At 44.0% G+C, this 19061-nt stretch overlaps 1 protein-coding gene across 1 annotated transcript in view; it reads left to right on the forward strand.

Annotated features, from left to right (window-relative positions):
* The window catches only part of LOC124775443 (cytochrome P450 9e2-like), a 37654-nt gene extending 20822 nt beyond the window's left edge, over positions 1-16832 (forward strand). The window contains exons 6-8 of the mRNA XM_047250275.1: positions 1335-1556; positions 4445-4711; positions 14147-16832. Coding sequence (XP_047106231.1) covers positions 1335-1556; positions 4445-4711; positions 14147-14313 — 656 coding nt within the window. The 3' untranslated portion in view covers positions 14314-16832. The remainder of the gene's footprint in view (positions 1-1334; positions 1557-4444; positions 4712-14146) is intronic.
* Positions 16833-19061: the final 2229 nt, after the last annotated feature.

Here is a 19061-nt window from a genome sequence, read left to right on the forward strand (position 1 = left end):
TTCAAACGTAACAGTTCATTTAACGGCCATAGAAAGAAGGATCCTTTATTGTATGATTGCATGATAGCGGAACAAACACTGGTAGCAGTTATTTCTGTAAAATATTTGGGAGTATGCGTGCGGAACGATTTGAGGTGGAATGTTCATATAAAATTAATTGTTGGTAAGGCGGGTGTCAGGTTGAGATTCATTGGGAGAGTCCTTAGGAAATGTAGTCCATCAACAAAGGAGGTGGTTTACAATACACTCGTTCGGCCTATACTTGAGTATTGCTCATCAGTGTGGGATCCGTACCAGGTCGGGTTGACAGAGGAGATAGAGAAGATCCAAAGAAGAGCGGCGTGTTTCGTCACAGGATTATTTGATAAACGTGACAGCGTTACGGAGATGTTTAACAAACTCAAGTGGCAGACTCTGCAAGAGAGGCGCTCTGCATCGCGGTGTAGCTTGCTGTCCAGGTTCCAGGTTTCGAGAGGGTGCGTTTCTGGATGAGGTATCGAATATATTGCTTCCCCCTACTTATACCTCCCGAGGAGATCACGAATGTAAAATTAGAGAGATTTGAGCGCGCACGGAGGCTTTCCGGCAGTCGTTCTTCCCGCGAACCAGACGCGACTGGAACAGGAAAGGGAGGTAATGACAGTGGCACGTTAAGTGCCCTCCGCCACACACCGTTGGGTGGCTTGCGGAGTATAAATGTAGATGTAGATGTAGAACTCACCACACAAATTAAATGAATACGAACCTTCCTTAAGATTAATTAATTTGGTGGGTCTGGAGTACATGATTACGTAAATGAGTGCCTGTACACACTGCATACTTTGCATATTGAAAAAATTACTGCTAATGCGCTTTCACATATTAAGAAAACACACTTCTCAAGTGATTGCTGTTGAAATTGTCAGCTTTCTGTGATTACATTCGAATAACTTTGACTCTGGGTGTATTTTGACGTATCCGGAAGAAGAAATCGTCCTCACTGTGACTGTAACCAGTTAGATAAGAAACAGATACGAATAACAAACAGCCAGGTGCTGAGGTATTTTCGTGGTACATCATCGCTGCAGTTACTGGCGTCCGTGTTACGTCATCTCCAGATCTGATACACAGCGATGTTGCACGGTCAAGCATATCACCTCTCAGCCTGTGGGAACAGCTTCCAAAGATGCTGACTACGAGTTTCATTCATAGCACTGAATAAACTGCATACAGTCCACAATGCGAAAGAATACTAATACGTCAGTATTGTTCTCGCCTATCGAATTTCGTTGCTTTCTAAACTGTTGATTAAATCGTTGTCAGTTATGTTAAAGTGTTGTTCTGCCTCGGCACAGAACTCACCGACGAAGACGTGGCGGCGCAGGCGATGTTTTTCTTCTTCGCTGGCTTCGAGACCGTGGCGAGCGTGCTGACGTTCTGCAGCTACCTGCTGGCGACGAACGAGGAGGTGCAGCGGCGGCTGCAGCAGGAGGTGGACCAGGTGATGGAGAAGAGCGGCGGCCAGCCCGGCTACGAGCAGATCGTGGGCAGCCAGTACCTCGACATGGTCGTCTCTGGTAAGCTGAAGATACCGACTCCACACGGCGAAGTTTTGTAAGAGCGTGCATTTCACAAGAGCTAATTAGCATGCACTTGTAAAGCCGCACACTCACATCCGACACAGTATATTCGTAGATTATAAGTCTCTCCACGTTTAGAGACTGCTGATGTTTCGCAACTGTAAAATCAGTTACTGAAAGACCGCTCCACTTGTTGATACGTTCTCTAAGTCCACGGACCTGAATGTGTACTTAAATAAAGAGTAAATCAGCAACTGGTGCGGCTTTTCATTAACCAATACTCGTAAGTGCCTCTTAGTTCCTAAGGGAATGATGCATTCCTTGGCTGACATTGTACTTCTTAGTGTCGTAGTCTATGGCGACACTTTTTCAGACCGATAATCCGTGTAGGAACAATCACGTATTCCGCAAGCAACAATTATCTGAAGCTGTGCTTGCTATACCCGTTGACGACATATAGAAAGCCTTCGATATGGCTCCGTATGCCAACTAGGAAGATATCATATGTGTTTACGGGAGATCGCAACAAGGTGTTTCAATTGAGGACTTACTAGCAAGAGGGATCTCAGTGGATAGCGCCTAATAGCGAGACATGATTCCAAGTGAAAGGAACACCCAGGGTATGTACTGAAGAAAGTGTAATACTGTTCAGGCTGTATACCGAGGTGACTTGCGGCCATATCGGTTGGACCCTCGACGACTGGAAAACCATTGCTTCATCATATCAATCCCAATTTCAGCTGGTAAGAGCTGATGAGAGAGTTTGAGCTTGGCGCAGACCCCACGATGTGCAAGCTGATAGTGGTCCTCGCTCGGGCGTTAGTGTGTGTGCTGTCCTTAGCGAAAGTTAGTTTAAGTTAGATTAAGTAGTTTGTAAGTTTAGCGACCGATGACCTAAGCAGTTTGGTGCCGTAAGATCTTACCACAAGTTTACAAATACTCATTTGATCACTACATGTGACGCTAGGCGGACCCGCCGTTATTAAAGGAGACCAAGGGTATTGTGTCGTCAGTAGAGAAGCACTAATAGAAGAATGGGTCGGCAAAGAGAGCTCAGTGCCTCTGCATGTGGAATATTCATTGGATGTAACTTGAGTAACATTTCTTTTGGAACATTTCAACTATTGTGAATGTGCCAAAATGGACTGTTGCTAACGTTATGGCGAAAGGGAAACCCAAAGGAACAGCCACAGGTAGACCGAACCAGAAGACGCTTGAGCGCCGACGGGCAGGGACCAGCCGAGCACTGCGGAGGGCGGCTGCGAAACGTCGCATGAAAAAAGCAGGATAATGAATCACTCTTTGGTTACAAAGTGCTTCCTTCTCGTCTCGTCGTGTACGATTGTAAGGCCAATTTGACGCTGTTTAAGGTCGCGCTGTGTGATAGACTGTCATGTGTACTTAGTGTAAAGTCGTTGACTTTCGAACCACCTAAGAGAAAAGTGAATTTCTTTCCCATCTCATGTTTTTGCCTTTTCTACCGCCTGCCTGGGTGGCCGAGCGGTTCTAGGCGCTACAGTCTGGAACTGCGTGACCGCTACGGTCGCAGGTTCGAATCCTGCCTCGGGCATGGATGTGTGTGATGGCCTTAGGTTAGTTACGTTTAAGTAGTTCTAAGTTCTAGGGGACTAATGACCTCAGAAGTTAAGTCCCATAGCGCTCAGAGCCATTTGAACCTTTTCTTCCTGTGATGACAATCTGAGAGACCGGAAACAGTAGAGGATAAAGGTTTATTTGTACGGCTGTTTGTTACAAATACAGTTCTTTAAATGCTACCAGCAGCCTAACAAGCACAATGACTGTGCATAGGAAGTTAAAAGGAGTTTGTACAATGTTCAGCACCTCCTGATAGACCGCACAGATTTGTGGCCAATATTAAGCGATGCTTGAAATGATGTAAACAGCGACGGCAATGGATTTCAGATGGCTGGAAACGAGTGATATAGGATTACGAGTCACACTGCGACAGTTCGATGGAATTATTTAGGTTCGGCGGATGGCTGGAGAACGTTACCTGCCTTTGTATGTAGCGAAGTACGGAGGAGGTGGTGTTGCGGTATGGCTGTGGGTTTCGTGGGTGGTCCCCTCATTACGATCAACAAAACGGTGAATGCGGAAGGACATGAACACACTTGACAGCATTGTGTAGAGCATGCAGTAGAGGGACATTTCGGGACGATGACTGTATGAATACGACAGTGCACCCTATCATAAAGCAGAACTTGGGACGCAGTGGTTTGCGCACAACAACGTTCCTGAAACGGACTAGACCGTCCAGACCAGCGTTCGTACAAGAACTCAGTGGCTCACCTTTGGGATCGGTTAGAACGTCGACTCCACTCCAGACCCCAACGTCCAACATCGCTACCTTCTGCGGTAGCCTGAGCAAGAACGGGCTGCCATTCCTCCACAGACACCTTGTTGGCCGACCACTGTGGCCGCGTGGTTCTAGGCGCTTGAGTCCGGAACCGCGCTGCTGCTACGGTCGCACGTTCGAATCCTGCCTCGGTCATGGATGTGTGTGATGTCCTTAGGTTAGTTAGGTTTAAGTAGTTTTAAGTTCTAGGGGACTCATGACCTCAGGACCACACCTTGCTGAAAGTGTACGTAGCAGATTTCAAGCCGTTACAAAGGCAAAGTGTGGGCACGCCCCATATTACTCTCCACTAATGGGTGTTCTCATACCTTTGACCAGATATCGTAACTACTTGGACACCTGATCTTTGCTATACAGACGCAGCCTCCAGTGAGTTGTACAGTATTCTGCATCTTATGATTATATATTGTGTACGTTTCTCAGCCGCATGCTTTCCCTGTAGCCTAGCCCGTGTTGTGAGTGTAAGGTGCTGGTGAGTGGGACCTGACAGCTCGTCCCGTTTCCACAGAGACGCTGCGCATGTACACCCCTGGCTCCGCCTCCGACCGTAAGTGCGTGAAGTCGTACCGCCTGCCCGCCACCGACACCTGCCCGGACGGACTCCAGCTGGAGCCTGGAGACGGCGTCTGGATCCCCGCGCACGCCCTCCACCACGACGAGAAGTACTTCCCCGACCCTGAGCGCTTCGACCCGGAGCGCTTCAGCCCGGAGAACAAGCACCTCGTCAAGCCCTTCACCTACATCCCGTTCGGCGTTGGACCTCGTATTTGCATTGGTAAGCGATTTTCTGTTCCTGTTAATGTCTTCATCTCCTCCACACGTTATGATTTAACTTAATTAACCCGTCCATACAGATTTTCGAATGCACTATTACTATTGATGCTTAAATGTTTAATGAAAGCGACTAACATAAGCACTTTACGTGTATTTCACTCGTCATCTTCACTATCAAGTACTGTCTGGGACTCTGGCAACGTCAAAGCCATCTACACTGTGTTTATTGCAGTGGCTACAGAATTGTTTAAAAACACACTGGGTGTCATTATGTGGCTGCACTCAATTTAGCGCTTAAGTGGATAGTATTTCACTTGGGGCTCTGATTCAAAGCAACGTTATTTTGATCCTCGTTAAACTATAAATGTATTTTTTAGTTTAATTGCAAGTGCCTAGCCGCGCGGGGTTACCCGAGCGGCCTAAGGCGCTGCAGTCATGGACTGTGCGGCTGGTCCCGGATGAGGTTCGATTCCTCCCTCGGGCATGGGTGTGTGTGTTTGTCCTTAGGATAATGTAGGTTAAGTAGTGTGTAAGCTTAGGGACTGATGATCTTAGCAGTTAAGTCCCATAAGATTTCACACACATTTGAACATTTTTGCGAGTGCCTAGTCTCAGATATTGCTCTGTTATTTTGTCAACTGACATTGAATGTAGCAGAACACAAATATTAAGCAGCATCTTTAGAGTCTTATGACAGGTGTGTGAGGGTACTGTGAGGCCAGCACAGCGTACCACTTATTCAGTGTAGTCGTACAAAATTTTTAATGACTGTGGTGGGAGTCTTCTCAAAAAATTTTCGTCCACTGTTACACTTGCACTTACTTCGTGACCCCTTGAGAAATGAATACAGCCAGAGCAGCAGTAACAGTTAATTATACGCCCTATAGGTCCTGCGTTAGTTATGCAGTATGTAGACACGTGCACAACATAGAGTAGCATGGAGACCTGGTTCAAACAATTTTTCTGACTGAAGACAACAATAGGTTCTGCATTCAACGCTCAGTTGGGCCTGTGTTTTTTATGTGTCTCATAAGAGGGCCATTTCAAAAGTCCTGCACGCTGCACATGCCCGATTGTTAAGGTGGCGTTATAGAGTTGAAATTAATGTCAGTTGTGCGCGAGATTTTAGTTGTGACAGTCGTACATAGCGATCAACCAGTACATCATGACGACCCATTTAGTAGCCGGTTCGTCCATCTTTGGCACGGATAACAGCGGGAACGCAATGAGGCTTTGGTAGGTGGGTGGAGGGAGTTGGCACCACATCTGCACACACAGGTCACCTGACACCCGTAAATTCCGGTGTGGGGGTCGGTGACCTCTGACGCCATGTTCAGTCACATCCCAGATATGTTCGATCTGGTTCATATCTGACCAGTCGGGGAACCTATACGTCAGTGTGAACTCACCACTGCCTTCTTCGAACCAGTCGATCACACTCCTGGGTCTTGCTACGTGCCGTGTTATCTTGTCGAAAAAAGCCACTGCTGTCGGGGAAGATGGTCGTCATGAAGGGCTGTACGTGGTCTACAACCAGTGCACGATACTCCGTGGCCGTCACGGTGCCTCGTACGAGCTCAACTGGACCCACGGATGGCCACGTGAATGTTCATCAGCGCACAATGGAGTCGCCGCCAGCTTGTCTCTGTCCTGCAGCACAGGCCAAGCAGCTGTTCCCCTGGAAGACGACGGATTCGCGCCCCCCGACCGACACGATGAAGAAGGCATGGGGGTTCTTCAGATCGTACAACAACGCTCCACCACTGTACCAACGTCCAGTGCCAGTGGTCAAATGTGGACTTCGGTCATAGTTGCCGATGTCCTGGCTTTAACATTGACACACGCATGCGTGGTCGGCTATGGAGGCCCATTGTTAGGACTGTTCGGTGCCCTGGGTGTTCAGACTCACTTATACTCTGCCCAGCATTAAAATCTGATGTTAGTTGCCTGTCCTGTTTTACCAGTCTGCCAGCTTTCGACATCCGACGTCTGTAATGAGGGGGACCGCCAGCCCCGAAAAAACCGCACGTGGTTTCACTTAATAAAGGCAAGGCCTCCGGTCCTGATTGTATAGCAGCCAGGTTCCTCTCAGAGTATGCTGATAAAATAGCTCCATACTTAGCAATTATATACAACCACTCGCGCACAGAAAGATACGTACCCAAAAACTGGAAAATTGCTCAAGTCACGCCAATACCCAAAAAGGGAAGTAGGAGTAACCCGCTGAATTACAGGCCCATATCACTAACGTCGATTTGCAGTAGGGTTTTAGAACATATACTGTATTCCAACATTATGAAGTACCTCGAAGAAAACGATTTATTGACATATAGTCAGCACGCATTCAGAAAATATCGTTCTTGTGAAACACAACTAGCTCTTTATACTCATGAAGTAATGAGTGCTATTGACAGGGGATGTCAAATTGATTCCATATTTTTAGATTTCCAGAAGGCTTTCGACACCGTTCCTAACAAGCGTCTTCTAACCAAACTGTGTGCCCACGGAGTATCGCCTCAGTTGTGCGACTGGATTCGTGGTTTCCTGTCAGAAAGGTCACAGTTCGTAGTAATAGACGGAAAGTCATCGAGTAAAACAGAAGTAATATCCGGCGTTCCCCAAGGAAGTGTTACAGGCCCTCTATTATTCTTGATCTATATTAACGACATAGGAGACAATTTGAGTAGCCGTCATAGGTTGTTTCCAGATGATGCTGTCATTTACCGTCTTGTGAAGTCATCAGATGATCAAAACAACTTGCAAAATGATTTAGATAAGATATCTGTAAGGTGCGAAAAGTGGCAATTGACCCTGAATAAAGAAGAGTGCGAAGTTATGAATGCTAAAATAAATCAGCTAAATTTCGATTACGCGATAAGTTACACAAATCTGAGGGCTGTAGTTTCAACTGAATACTTAGGGATTAGAATTACAAATAACCTAAATTGGAACGATCACATAGATAATATTGTGGGTAGAGCAAACCAAACACTGCGATTCATTGGCAGAACACTTAGAAGGTGCAACAGGTCTAGTAAAGAGACTGCTTACATCACGCTTGTCCGCCCTATTCTGGAGTACTGCTGTGCGGTGTGGGTTCCGCATCAGATGGGACTGACGGATGACATCGAAAAAGTACAAAGAAGGGCAGCTTGTTTTGTATTATCGCGAAATAGGTGAGAAAGTGTCACAAACACGATACGTGAATTGGAGTGGCAATCATTATAACAAAGGCGTTTCTCGTTGCAACGGGATCTTCTCATGAAATTTCAGTCACCAGTTTTCTCCTCCGATTGCGAAAACAATCTGTTGGCACCCACCTACATAGGGACAAATGATCATCTCGATAAAATAAGAGAAATCAGGGCTCGCACGGAGAAATTTAAGTGCTGGTTTTCCCCGCGTGCCGTTCGACAGTGGAACGGTAGAGAGACAGCATAAAGGTGGTTCATTGAACCCTCTGCGAGGCACTTTAGTGTGAATAGCAGAGTAATCACGTAGATTTAGATGTAGACATTGGTTTCGCCACGTATTGGAGACACCCACCACAGCAATCCTCTAACACCCTACAGGTCGTACAGTTCCCGAAATGTTCGTGCCGAGCCTCAGGACTCTCAGAATCTGGCCTAAGTCAAACTCAGGTAGTCCACGCGCCTTCCCCATTCTACACACGGACAGCCTGCTCACCGGTACTACATGCAATGTGCGTGTGTGTGGCTGGCAGACATTCCTCGCCAGGTGAAGCTGCTGTCGCCTGGACGGGTTTACACCGTCATCGGGTCGGTGGTCGTAATGTTCTGTCTGATCAGGGTATGTGTTTACCGGTTTGCGTGGCTGTGTCGTGACTACTACAGTTTTAAAAATGGAAGCTGAAACCGAGTCAGAGCGAATTACACGCAGTGGGCACAGTCCTACATCAAAATCGAGTACCTACGTGTAAAGGACCCAACGCTAATTCACAACGCTTTGAGAGGGGTGTGTGGGATAGTGTAGTGGATCACGGTGATTTCCACGTTTCCGTGAAGGTCGGGTAAGCACTGAGGACAACTCAAGAAGTGGAAGGCAATCAGCTGCAACAGACTACACCTCTGTGGTTATTGTTAATGACGTTTCCAGAGAGAATCGACGAAAGACACGCGAGGAAACCGCGTATGAGGTCAGAGTGGCTGAACCTTCAGTTTAAAGAATAAGAACTGAAAAGTTAAAGATGGTTTCCGCATGATTAGAGTGAAGAGAAGAAAGGATTTTGCAAAAGAATCGCAGAAGAATTGCTACAACGTTATCGGGCAGAAGCAGAACAGTTCCTGAAAGTATTGTTGCTCTTGGTCAAATCTGGATACGAGGTCCTGAGCCACGACTCAAGTCCCAATCGTTAAAGTGGAAAAGTTCCCACTCTCCACGCTTGCAGCTTGTGTCCTGGTTCTTCACGATAATGCAAGACCGCATATCGTCCTACAACTGAGAGAAACGCTCGACAAATATGGATGTTCATTATTTCCCCATCCACCACACAATCCTGATATGAACCCATCAGACTTTTATTTGTCTCCCAGACTAAAGCAACAACTTTGTCGAAAACGTTTTGGTAGAAATGACGAAGCTCGCAGTGAGGTTATCCCAGTAATCAGACACCTCAACAATGAGGATGGCCTATCCGGCGTACAGAGATTGCCAAAACGTTCGGAAGCTGCCATAAGCAAGAATGGAAATTGTACTGAAAGCCTGTAAAGGTATTTTGTGAAATAAATTATTTTCTTCGATTCTGTCTTGCAGTGTGCATAACTTCTGAGGCGACCCTCATAGCATAGCAAGTTAATTAGCACCGTTGTTAGGTGTACAAGTTCAGTTATTGATACTCCCACAACTGCTAGTTAACTTACCCCAAAGATCATAAGAAATCAGGGGGTTACCACACACAACAGGATTAAGCCAGCTGCACGTTCAGGATACCTTTGTTTATATTTGGGCGTTTCATTAAATAGTGCAGCTAAACAAGTTATATAGGAAAAAGGCTCCCGAACATCCAAATGAACTTACATTTTGTGACGTTAGGTTGTGCACGGAAGCGTGAAGTGGAAATTGGTCGTCACGGTAGGATTTTTTACCCAGTAATAACCAACCAGAAGAATTAAGATAAAAGAGTGCGTGATCGTACGGACCCACGAATCCGGACATTCCACGAGAGAGACTGCGCATGCGCGTAGCATCACAATTAGCGACGTTATTATGAAGAGGCTACTCCAGGAGGTCACTGATCCCAGTCGCAGCTGTGGTGTGTTAAATTAACCGGTGCGTCCCGCCGAACTATAAACTACACTGCTGGAATCAATCATGAGCAGTTGTTATAAATTGTTGCGGAGGAACAATGTTTGTTGTTGGCTGGGAAACGCCGTGTGATGCGTTCAGCTCCCTAACTGGAAAGGTTTTCTTCCGTTGTCGTTGTGTGCATTGGGAAGTTTGAGAACCGCGACTTATGCATATCGTGCGGTGCGCGTGTGAGGGGGCGGGGGGAGGGGGGAGGGGGGGGCACTAAGCTGAGTTTTGCGTCATCATCTAATGGACGGATCACCGGCCGCAATGTCACATGCCCTCGCTCCATGAGACACTGCGGAGAGGTTCGGCATTTAACCTAGAGTACATTTGTGCGAACCTTAAGACACCATCTCTCCTCCCAGTGCAGGAGAAAGTCAAGCTGTGAAAACGTCTTCCATAAGCAGCATTCTAACCTCCTACCTCCCAGTCTAGCCCCAACGAACACTTCCGCGTTAACAAGCTCTGTTACGGCGACAAGTCTCGTCTAAATACAATTCATCGAGTGACGACAGAATTCTGTCTTCTTTGTTCAGCTGCTGCTCGGAAGCCATTTCTAACAGCTACAATCGGTTAATCATTTAGATAACGTGATCATGGTACGAAGAGATTCGAAAACAAGACATCGATTCCGAAAATGCAGTCGCATCGTAGATATAGCGTGTGAACCTTGCTGCTGATGGTGACAGCATCTCTGCACTCACTTCGGCCGAAACAGTTTATATTGATTTAATAATTTAGATGGTAGTGCCAATCATAACGTAACTGGAAGAGCCAAACTTTTCACCAAATAACTGCAAAGAAAATAATTTAGGCATATACGATCGTGTGTCTACAATGAACAAATACCGCTGTTTAGCTACTGGTCGCATAGCAGCGATTTAATTAATCTGAAAGTACCATACGTGTACAAAAATGGTTCAAATGGCTCTGAGCACTATGGGACTCAACATCTTAGGTCATAAGTCCCCTAGAACTTAGAACTACTTAAACCTAACTAACCTAAGGACATCACATACACCCATGCCCGAGGCAGGATTCGAACCTGCGACCGTAGCAGTCCCGCGGTTCCAGACTGCAGCGCCAGAACCGCACGGCCACCGCGGCCGGCCATACGTGTACACTACACAGAATGTCGCAGAAACATGCGCATAAAGTGCACTATTTAAATAGCTATAAAAAAGCAGTCCATGACTATTCATACATAGTATTATTCCTAACAATTTGGAAAGTAATAATACTGAAAATTAACTGTAATTACTTAAAATGGGCTGTAGTTACTGAGAATCAATTTTTCTCCACCGGACAAACCAAACTCGCCACAACACATTAATGCTAACTGCACAGGACTGTTATTATTACAATCAAATCAATCTCAGTTATCCAAAAAGGGTTAAAACACTGCTCACGAAGCCAATACAAATACAGTAAGTCACAACGACCAGTAAAATGATGAAATCAAAATTACGAAACGCGTCGTAATTAAGATTACTAGAGCTACTGAGATTCTCTCAGACAATTCAGCTATTGAACAAATCTTACACTTGCGGTACCTGAGGGATGACTTTATGTTTCGCAGGGATAAGTAATAAACTGAAGTAATATTTGTAAATATTTGGAACAATAAAGGGAAATCAGAGACACCAAGTGCGAAGTAAGTTTTAAGTGTTACAAATGGAGTGCAGTCCCGCAGTTTATTTATGACAATGAAATTGGATGTTAACGTAAAAAGACAAAAGACGAATTCGAACTTTAGAGGCAGAGTTTGTGACGAGAACTAGTAGAGTTACAGTATCAGTGACGAAACTAAACAATATGGGTTTAATTAAAAAACTTTCGCCATCTTACACTTTTCCAATATATGACTCTTCATACTGAATATCCTCTATTAAGTGTAACGAATAACGATTAACTTCAGATCTTCAATTATATACACGATCAAACTATTAGTTTGAAAACTGCATAGTTCCAGTACTAATTAATTTATGATCATGTCTCTTATAAATGGTACTAAGACTTCCAACAGCGTAAAAATAAACACTATTAATTCTAATAATAATAAATAGGACTATCACATAAACGATTATAATCAAAGTTTTATTCAAGAGAAATCTTAATTCCACTAAAATTGTCATATATGTACTGTTGATCTGAACTTCCTTTTTTAAATGCTAAATAGGAAATCACTTTCTAATGTTGTGCAAAATTATATTTGCTTGGTCGCAAACTGGCTTTCGCGTCTTACGTCATCTTCAGGCGATGATAATTACGTGCGACTTGCACAGATATTATTCGTCAAAAGATACAAAAATGGCGTCTAATGTTTACATACGGAAACATTTTTTTTTTCTTTTTTGGTAACCTAAAATTAAATTACATTAACTAGAAAGGTAGAGGAACAAAATTCTTATGTTGAGATACATTTAACAGTTGATGTATTAATGGCTTGAATCTAGTATTTGTAACAGAAACTTAACAAACAGGAAAGAGTAAATTGAGTCTGATCATTTAATATTATATTGTGTGTCATGTGTTTGGTTTATTTGGTCACGAATACGTGGCACAGAATGCCAGCTTAATAGCAAGTGGTCAGACTCAGTTTCCTTTATCCCATTTGTTAAATTAAGTTATAGATACTAGGTTCAAATTGTAAAAATTCGCTTTGTTTCTTATCGACTGTTAAATGCATGTCCATTTAAAAACTTTGTCCCCTCCACCTTTTTGTAGTAAATGTAATTATTTCTGTGTGACAATTGAAGAAGATTATGATGTTTTGCTTCGCAAACACTATGAGTCAATTTTGTAACTTTTGCACAATCAATTATGTGTTTAAGTCGCACATCATTTCTAACTGTTTTTGCGACATTCGGTTGTCACCTGAAGTCGGCCTAAGAACCCGAAAGATGAATCGTTAGAAAACAAATTTAATTTTGCAGAACATTAGGAAATGTTTTCCCATTTAATATTATTAAATACTACTATCATGTTCTGCCAAGCACCAATGAAAAGTTTTCTTGAAAAAAAAAACAAAGAAAAGACCTCACATAGCTGCTTGTTATGAGAGAGACTCCCATCATCTGGCTGTGTTTGAGTTACCAAACAGACGTACCTGTACATGTAAAATAGCTGTCGTAAGTTAAAGGTATAGGCTCATACCATACTCGTCTTACCTACAACCAGTTGTTCGCGTCGCTGCATCCCATCCCATCCCATCACACTGCTGCCTCACCTTCTACAGCAGCCTCACTGACTAATTACGCTCCTCTTACAGCTCTACCCTAATTTCTGTTTTTCTGACTCATTTAGGTATTGTTACTCCTAGCTATTTATATAATTCCTTTCATGTTGTTATTTTTTATCATAAAGAGAATAACGTTTGCCATTACTTGAAATGCAATGCTAAATGCAAAAATAGCCTCTGGAGGAATTTGTAGGGCTAATAAGTACTACAGACAGGAGGAAACTATAAGTGTACTGCAAAATCTAACAGAGCATGTGAAATAAGTTGTGGCTAATTTTGCGAAGTTTAATATAGAACTGAAATTTTTCTGTTTGTCAAATGCTTCTGCCGCAAGAAGATGGCTTTCATAAAAAACTCAAATTTAACATTTCTGTGTTATGACATAATTAAAATGAGCGTTGTAGTATATTAATACTTTTGTAATGTTAAGTCGATTCCTTGTGTTGCACGTGAATAATATGAACAGTTTGACTTCTTTGCACATCTCGTACTGTGCTTCACGTCTTCATGGAATACCAGTAAAGTCGTATAACAGCAATAAACCACCGCAGTCGCAACTGAACTGTTTTCATTAACGCTACTGGGTTCAGGGTGCCTATGCCATCTTCAGGCATATTGCATTCTGTTGCTTTATGCCTCTGCCTAAAATCATAACAATCTGCTTACAAGTATATGATTATTCAAACCCTAACTAAGTGGACGCCACATTTCAACAGATGGACTTCCCACATGATGAGCATGCAGTTTTCATTACGATAATCAGTAATAATAGAAATGTCTACGGAAATACGTGCATTTTTTCTGTGTGCTAAGTTTTACCTGTACGCAGCGCTGGCTATTCAGTTTACGTACGTTTCTTCACTGGATGAACCACCCGTGTTTCAGCCCAGAGGTTCGCACTGCTGGAGTTGAAGGTGATGCTCATCTACCTGCTGTCCAAGTTTAGTCTCCGCGTGGTCGACAAGACGCCGGTACCTCTGCAGATCAAGCCGAACACCCTCATGCTGTCCATCAAAGGTGGCGCCTGGCTGGGAATCAGTCCCAGACTGTGAGGCATTAAAAAGTGATTGGAAGAGCCAAAGCTACCTGATACATACACTCTGTGATTTGCACTTAAGCATAGCTTCATTTAACTCTAGGTGCTACTGAATTACCGAGGTCAGCATAGACTCTGACTTCCCTGATGATAGTGTGTCTTGATGGCATGGACTCCGCAAAATGGGAAAGCTTGCAGCAGAGAACGTAGATAGTGCCATTGACGTGACTGGTCTCTCAGATTACGCTTTTTCAAGTCTGTCGAGTGTGAGACACCAATTACGTGGCGTCCTACGATTTAATACGTTCTACTCCTGAGGGGTAGGGAGATGAGCTTGTGGCAAACATCGTCTACCAACAGGTCTGTGTATAATTTATGTGTTACCGCCGGTATCAGATGAGCTACGGTTTTCAATGCTTCCAACACACCACACCCAGTGAAAGTAGAACCAGTTCACATGAACTCAACAACTTTTAGCTGCTGAGTAACCGAACTCCACAACTTTTCCAAAACCGGCCATACCGCTAGTACACGAATTTCGCAACCAGCAGCAGATTTTTGATTTTCTCTTGGCCACTCTCCGAACCACTTCAGTAAGACATGTTGTGGGTATATAACAACGTGAAGCTAAAAAATAATATTACATTATCATTACAAAATTGAGAAGAAAACACTTTATTGTCAGGAATATCCTAAACAGCGGAAGGAAGTTGAAAAAGCTTTCAAAGGAAGTAACTTGTACAAAGTGTTTCACTATTATAGGTGCAAACGACAGGGGTGAGAAGAGGACTATTATATCAGTAAATAATTCCAATAAATATACATCCGGAAACCAACGGTTTCCCCAGTACAACATATACGACCGAGTACATGAATACCTCACAACTGAGTCCCCCAGGATCCAAGCAGCAGATACATACACGAGGGCAAACACATTACAGTTGTTTGGCATGGCCACCGTTCAAGTGAAAACAAGCCCATACACGTTAAAAAATCCCAGACATGTCTGGAATACTTTGACAACCATCCCCTAGCTCATCGACACTAACAGCAGGTCTAAAATACACCAAATATTTTAAATATAACTGCACAAAAAGTGCAGACGTAGCCTTAGATGTTAACAGTGTCGTATCGGAAAAGAATTGGTATCTGGACCTGTCTTTACTAGGATTATTTCCTTGTTTCATTCTTCTCCATGCGCCCCTTTGGTTTGTGCCTATAACAGTGGAACACCCTGTATAACAACGAGCTTCAAGTATAATAACGAGCTTATATTCGGAAGGTATGTTTAAGCTAAGGATAGCATTTAAATTATGTAAGAGCCATATTTCAGTTTGCACAGTCTGCCCATTTCATCATTGTAGAGTTCTGTTCTGAATGAATACTTTTCTTTCTTTAATAAGGCACGGGACCGGAGCCGACAAAATTTAGTGTACTGTACGAGTCTCTTTATACTCTTCTCAAATTACTGACAAAAATCTGTGTGTTAGAGTGAAACAGTTCAAGCAAAGAGTTAAAACGAGAATGAAAACTCTCTCTGTCATCTGTACTTCTCAAAAGTGCAGAAGACTCGTCTGCCCGAAAACATAAACGCGCTCTTCTACCTGAAGAACGAGGTACGCGATTCGGGTATGAGGTTAATGGATCCTCCCCTGACCTTTTATGAATTGCAGAGTTCCTATGTGCACAATACAGCTGGAACTCCAGCGACACACAATTGGTTTTCCACGTTCTGTTTACTGCTGTCGACATGTGGCAACTGTGACACGTGGTTAACATAGGTACTATTGGGGAACGGTGGCGGACGTAGTTCGTGGAGAGGAGATGATGATGCGTAGTAGAGGTTCATATACGTTGTTGCCGTGGAACAAAGACTCGCCGGCTGGTGTGCGGTACAGCAACTTCTCCGCTTGCTGTTAACGACTTTATGTAGCCTACGAAGACTTCTGACAGTTACGCGTTACAATAACAGATGAGACTGTGGTGGTGGATTTATCCGAGTCCAAGTGTTTGACGCGGTAGACTTTTGATATGAGGGCACATGAAATGCGATTGCTTGAACGATATTGGGAACACAGAATACGTGCCCGTGGCTATCAGAGGAAGAAGTGACAGCTCACTATCGTACAACGTATTAAAGTAGATTTGTAAAGACTACTGAGTTTCTCAAAACGCACATTCTCCCATAGCATTATGTTGTGCCGCCTCTATACGGGAAATGACAACGTTGCAGCGATCGAACACAGAATGCTACTTCCTACTGCCCTCCCAGCGTTTAAAGCTGAAAATAGGGAGAATCGTAAGTAACAAGCTTCTGTATCCCGCCCAACACACGAGCATTTGATTTGTTGTTGCAAAACGAGTAAGAGTGTAGTTTAAGTTAACACTGCTCTAAGGACAGATTGACTTAAAAGCATTATTTTTTGTAATAAATTATTTTTCTAACAATGTCACAAAGACAGCTGATTTAATGTGTGTATTACAGCTATGATGAAATGTAATGTATTCTGCTATTTATCAATAAAATACACATTGTCTTACGCCAATGAATTTTTTCCTCACTCTTAGGTAGAACAGAACTATTAAAGAATTACAAACGAAAAACAATACACATTTAAATTTTTAAGCAAGAAACAGGTACCTTTTAATTTTTTAAAATTTTTCAATACTTCGTGTTGATTGATTTTTTATGAGTTCATACGATTGACAGTACAATAGTAACAAGCTAATTCCTTGTGAAGCTTTTTATTTTTTTTAACTCATCTCCTACACTTGTCCTATTGAGCTAGCGTCCCACAGGTGTAATCACGATATTGCTCGAAGGATATGAGCAACATTCATTTTTTTTAAGTTATGCCGGAAAATGTTATATCGAGAGCCAGCCAAGGAAAGAAAATTAACGCTGCTTACAAGGGACACCTTGAGTTCGAGGACGCTAGTCCAGTCTTCATTAAGGCTCATTTGAAAGCGTTGTGTTAACAGTTATGACAGGAAAAATATTAGGTGCTAATGACACAACAGGGCGACAGTAAATGAGCGTCCGGGAGGTGCAGAGATCAACCTTCTATGGTATTTATGTATTACATTTCACAAAACTGACATCATCGACAGTCAAGAAATGCTCAAAACAAACTACTAACTTGACCCATGAAAACTGAATGAAAGTGACGCGCCAACGTGAATCACAAAAGGTTCGCACCAGCAAGATCTCCTTGGGCGTTACAAACGATGCTGGACTTTCACCCACGTATCCACTCATAAAGGCTGCACGGACAATAGTGTTGGTGTAACGGAGTAGTGGGAACTGATGCAGTGTGATGGCGTGCAACGGAATGCGAAACGGTCTGTCGTGGAGCTTATCGTGAAACCAGCTCCACACAGTACGATAATACCCAGAATGAGATTTTCACTCTGCAGCGGAGCGTGCGATGATATGGAACTTCCTGGCAGATTAAAACTGTGTGCCGGACCGAGACTCGAACTCGGGACCTTTGCCTTTCGCGGGCAAGTGCTCTACCATCTGAGCTACCCAAGCACGACTCACGCCCCTTCCTCACAGCTGTACTTCTGCCAGTACCTCGCCTCCTACCTTCCAAACTTTACAGAAGCTCTCCTGCGAACCCTGCAGAACTAGCACTCCTGAAAGAAAGGATATTGCGAATACATGGCTTAGCCACAGCCTGGGGGAGTTCGAGTCTCGGTCCGGCACACAGTTTTAATCTGCCAGGAAGTTTCATATCAGCGCACACTCCGCTGCAGAGTGAAAATCTCATTCTGGAAACAACCTCCAGGCTGTGGCTAAGCTATGTCTCCGCTATATCCTTTCTTTCAGGAGTGCTAGTTCTGCAGGTTTCTCAGGAGAGCTTCTGTAAAGTTTGGAAGGTAGGAGGCGAGATACTGCCAGAAGTACAGCTGTGAGGAAGGGGCGTGAATCGTGCTTGGGTAGCTCAGTTGGTAGAGCATTTTCCCGCGAAAAGCGAAGGTCCCCAGTTCGAGTTTCGGTCCAGCACACAGTTTTAATCTGCCAGGAAGTTTCAACAAAAAACCAGTCATAAAACAAAATGATCTCCGTCGTTTCTAAGAGCTGATGAGGAAACTAACAGCAGCCCCAAATAACAGAGACTGCTAACAAGTCGATGCTATCTCCCTACAGCTGTCGTTCGGGAACCAACAGGCTGTAATCCACAGGCTGCCCTTAGAGTCAATATTCGGAACTTACTTTCAGGTAGAGAGCCTGCCACCACACCTGGCATATTGATCCTTCAGACAATCAGATTCACAGCACCAGGAAGGTCCAACCAACACGCTGGAACGAGTTTCCCACTGGACCATATTCACTGTTTAAACAGCACCCCCAAGTAACTGAGACTGCTAGGGAGCAGGTGCTGTCACCGAATAGCTGTTATGCAGGAACCAACAGACTATAATCCACAGGCTGCCCATACAGCTAATGTTCAGAACTTACTGACAGGTAACGAAACCACCACTGCAGCTGACATAGGGTTCGTTCAGATATTCAAATTCAGAGCACCTGGAAGGTCCAAACATCACATCAGAACAAATTTCCCAGTGGTTGATATTCACTGCCCAGTCAGCAGTCCCAAGTAACTGAGTTTGCGTGCAAGTGAGTGCTTTCACCATACAGCTGTCATTCAGGAAGCAACAGGCCGTAATCCACGGGCTGCCCTTAGTACAAATGTTCGGAGGTGACGGCCAGGTGGCGAACTGGCCACCACAGCTGAGATAATCAGATTCAGGGTACCA

This window comes from Schistocerca piceifrons, chromosome 2, assembly GCF_021461385.2.
Source record: "Schistocerca piceifrons isolate TAMUIC-IGC-003096 chromosome 2, iqSchPice1.1, whole genome shotgun sequence".
Lineage (NCBI taxonomy): Eukaryota > Metazoa > Arthropoda > Insecta > Orthoptera > Acrididae > Schistocerca > Schistocerca piceifrons.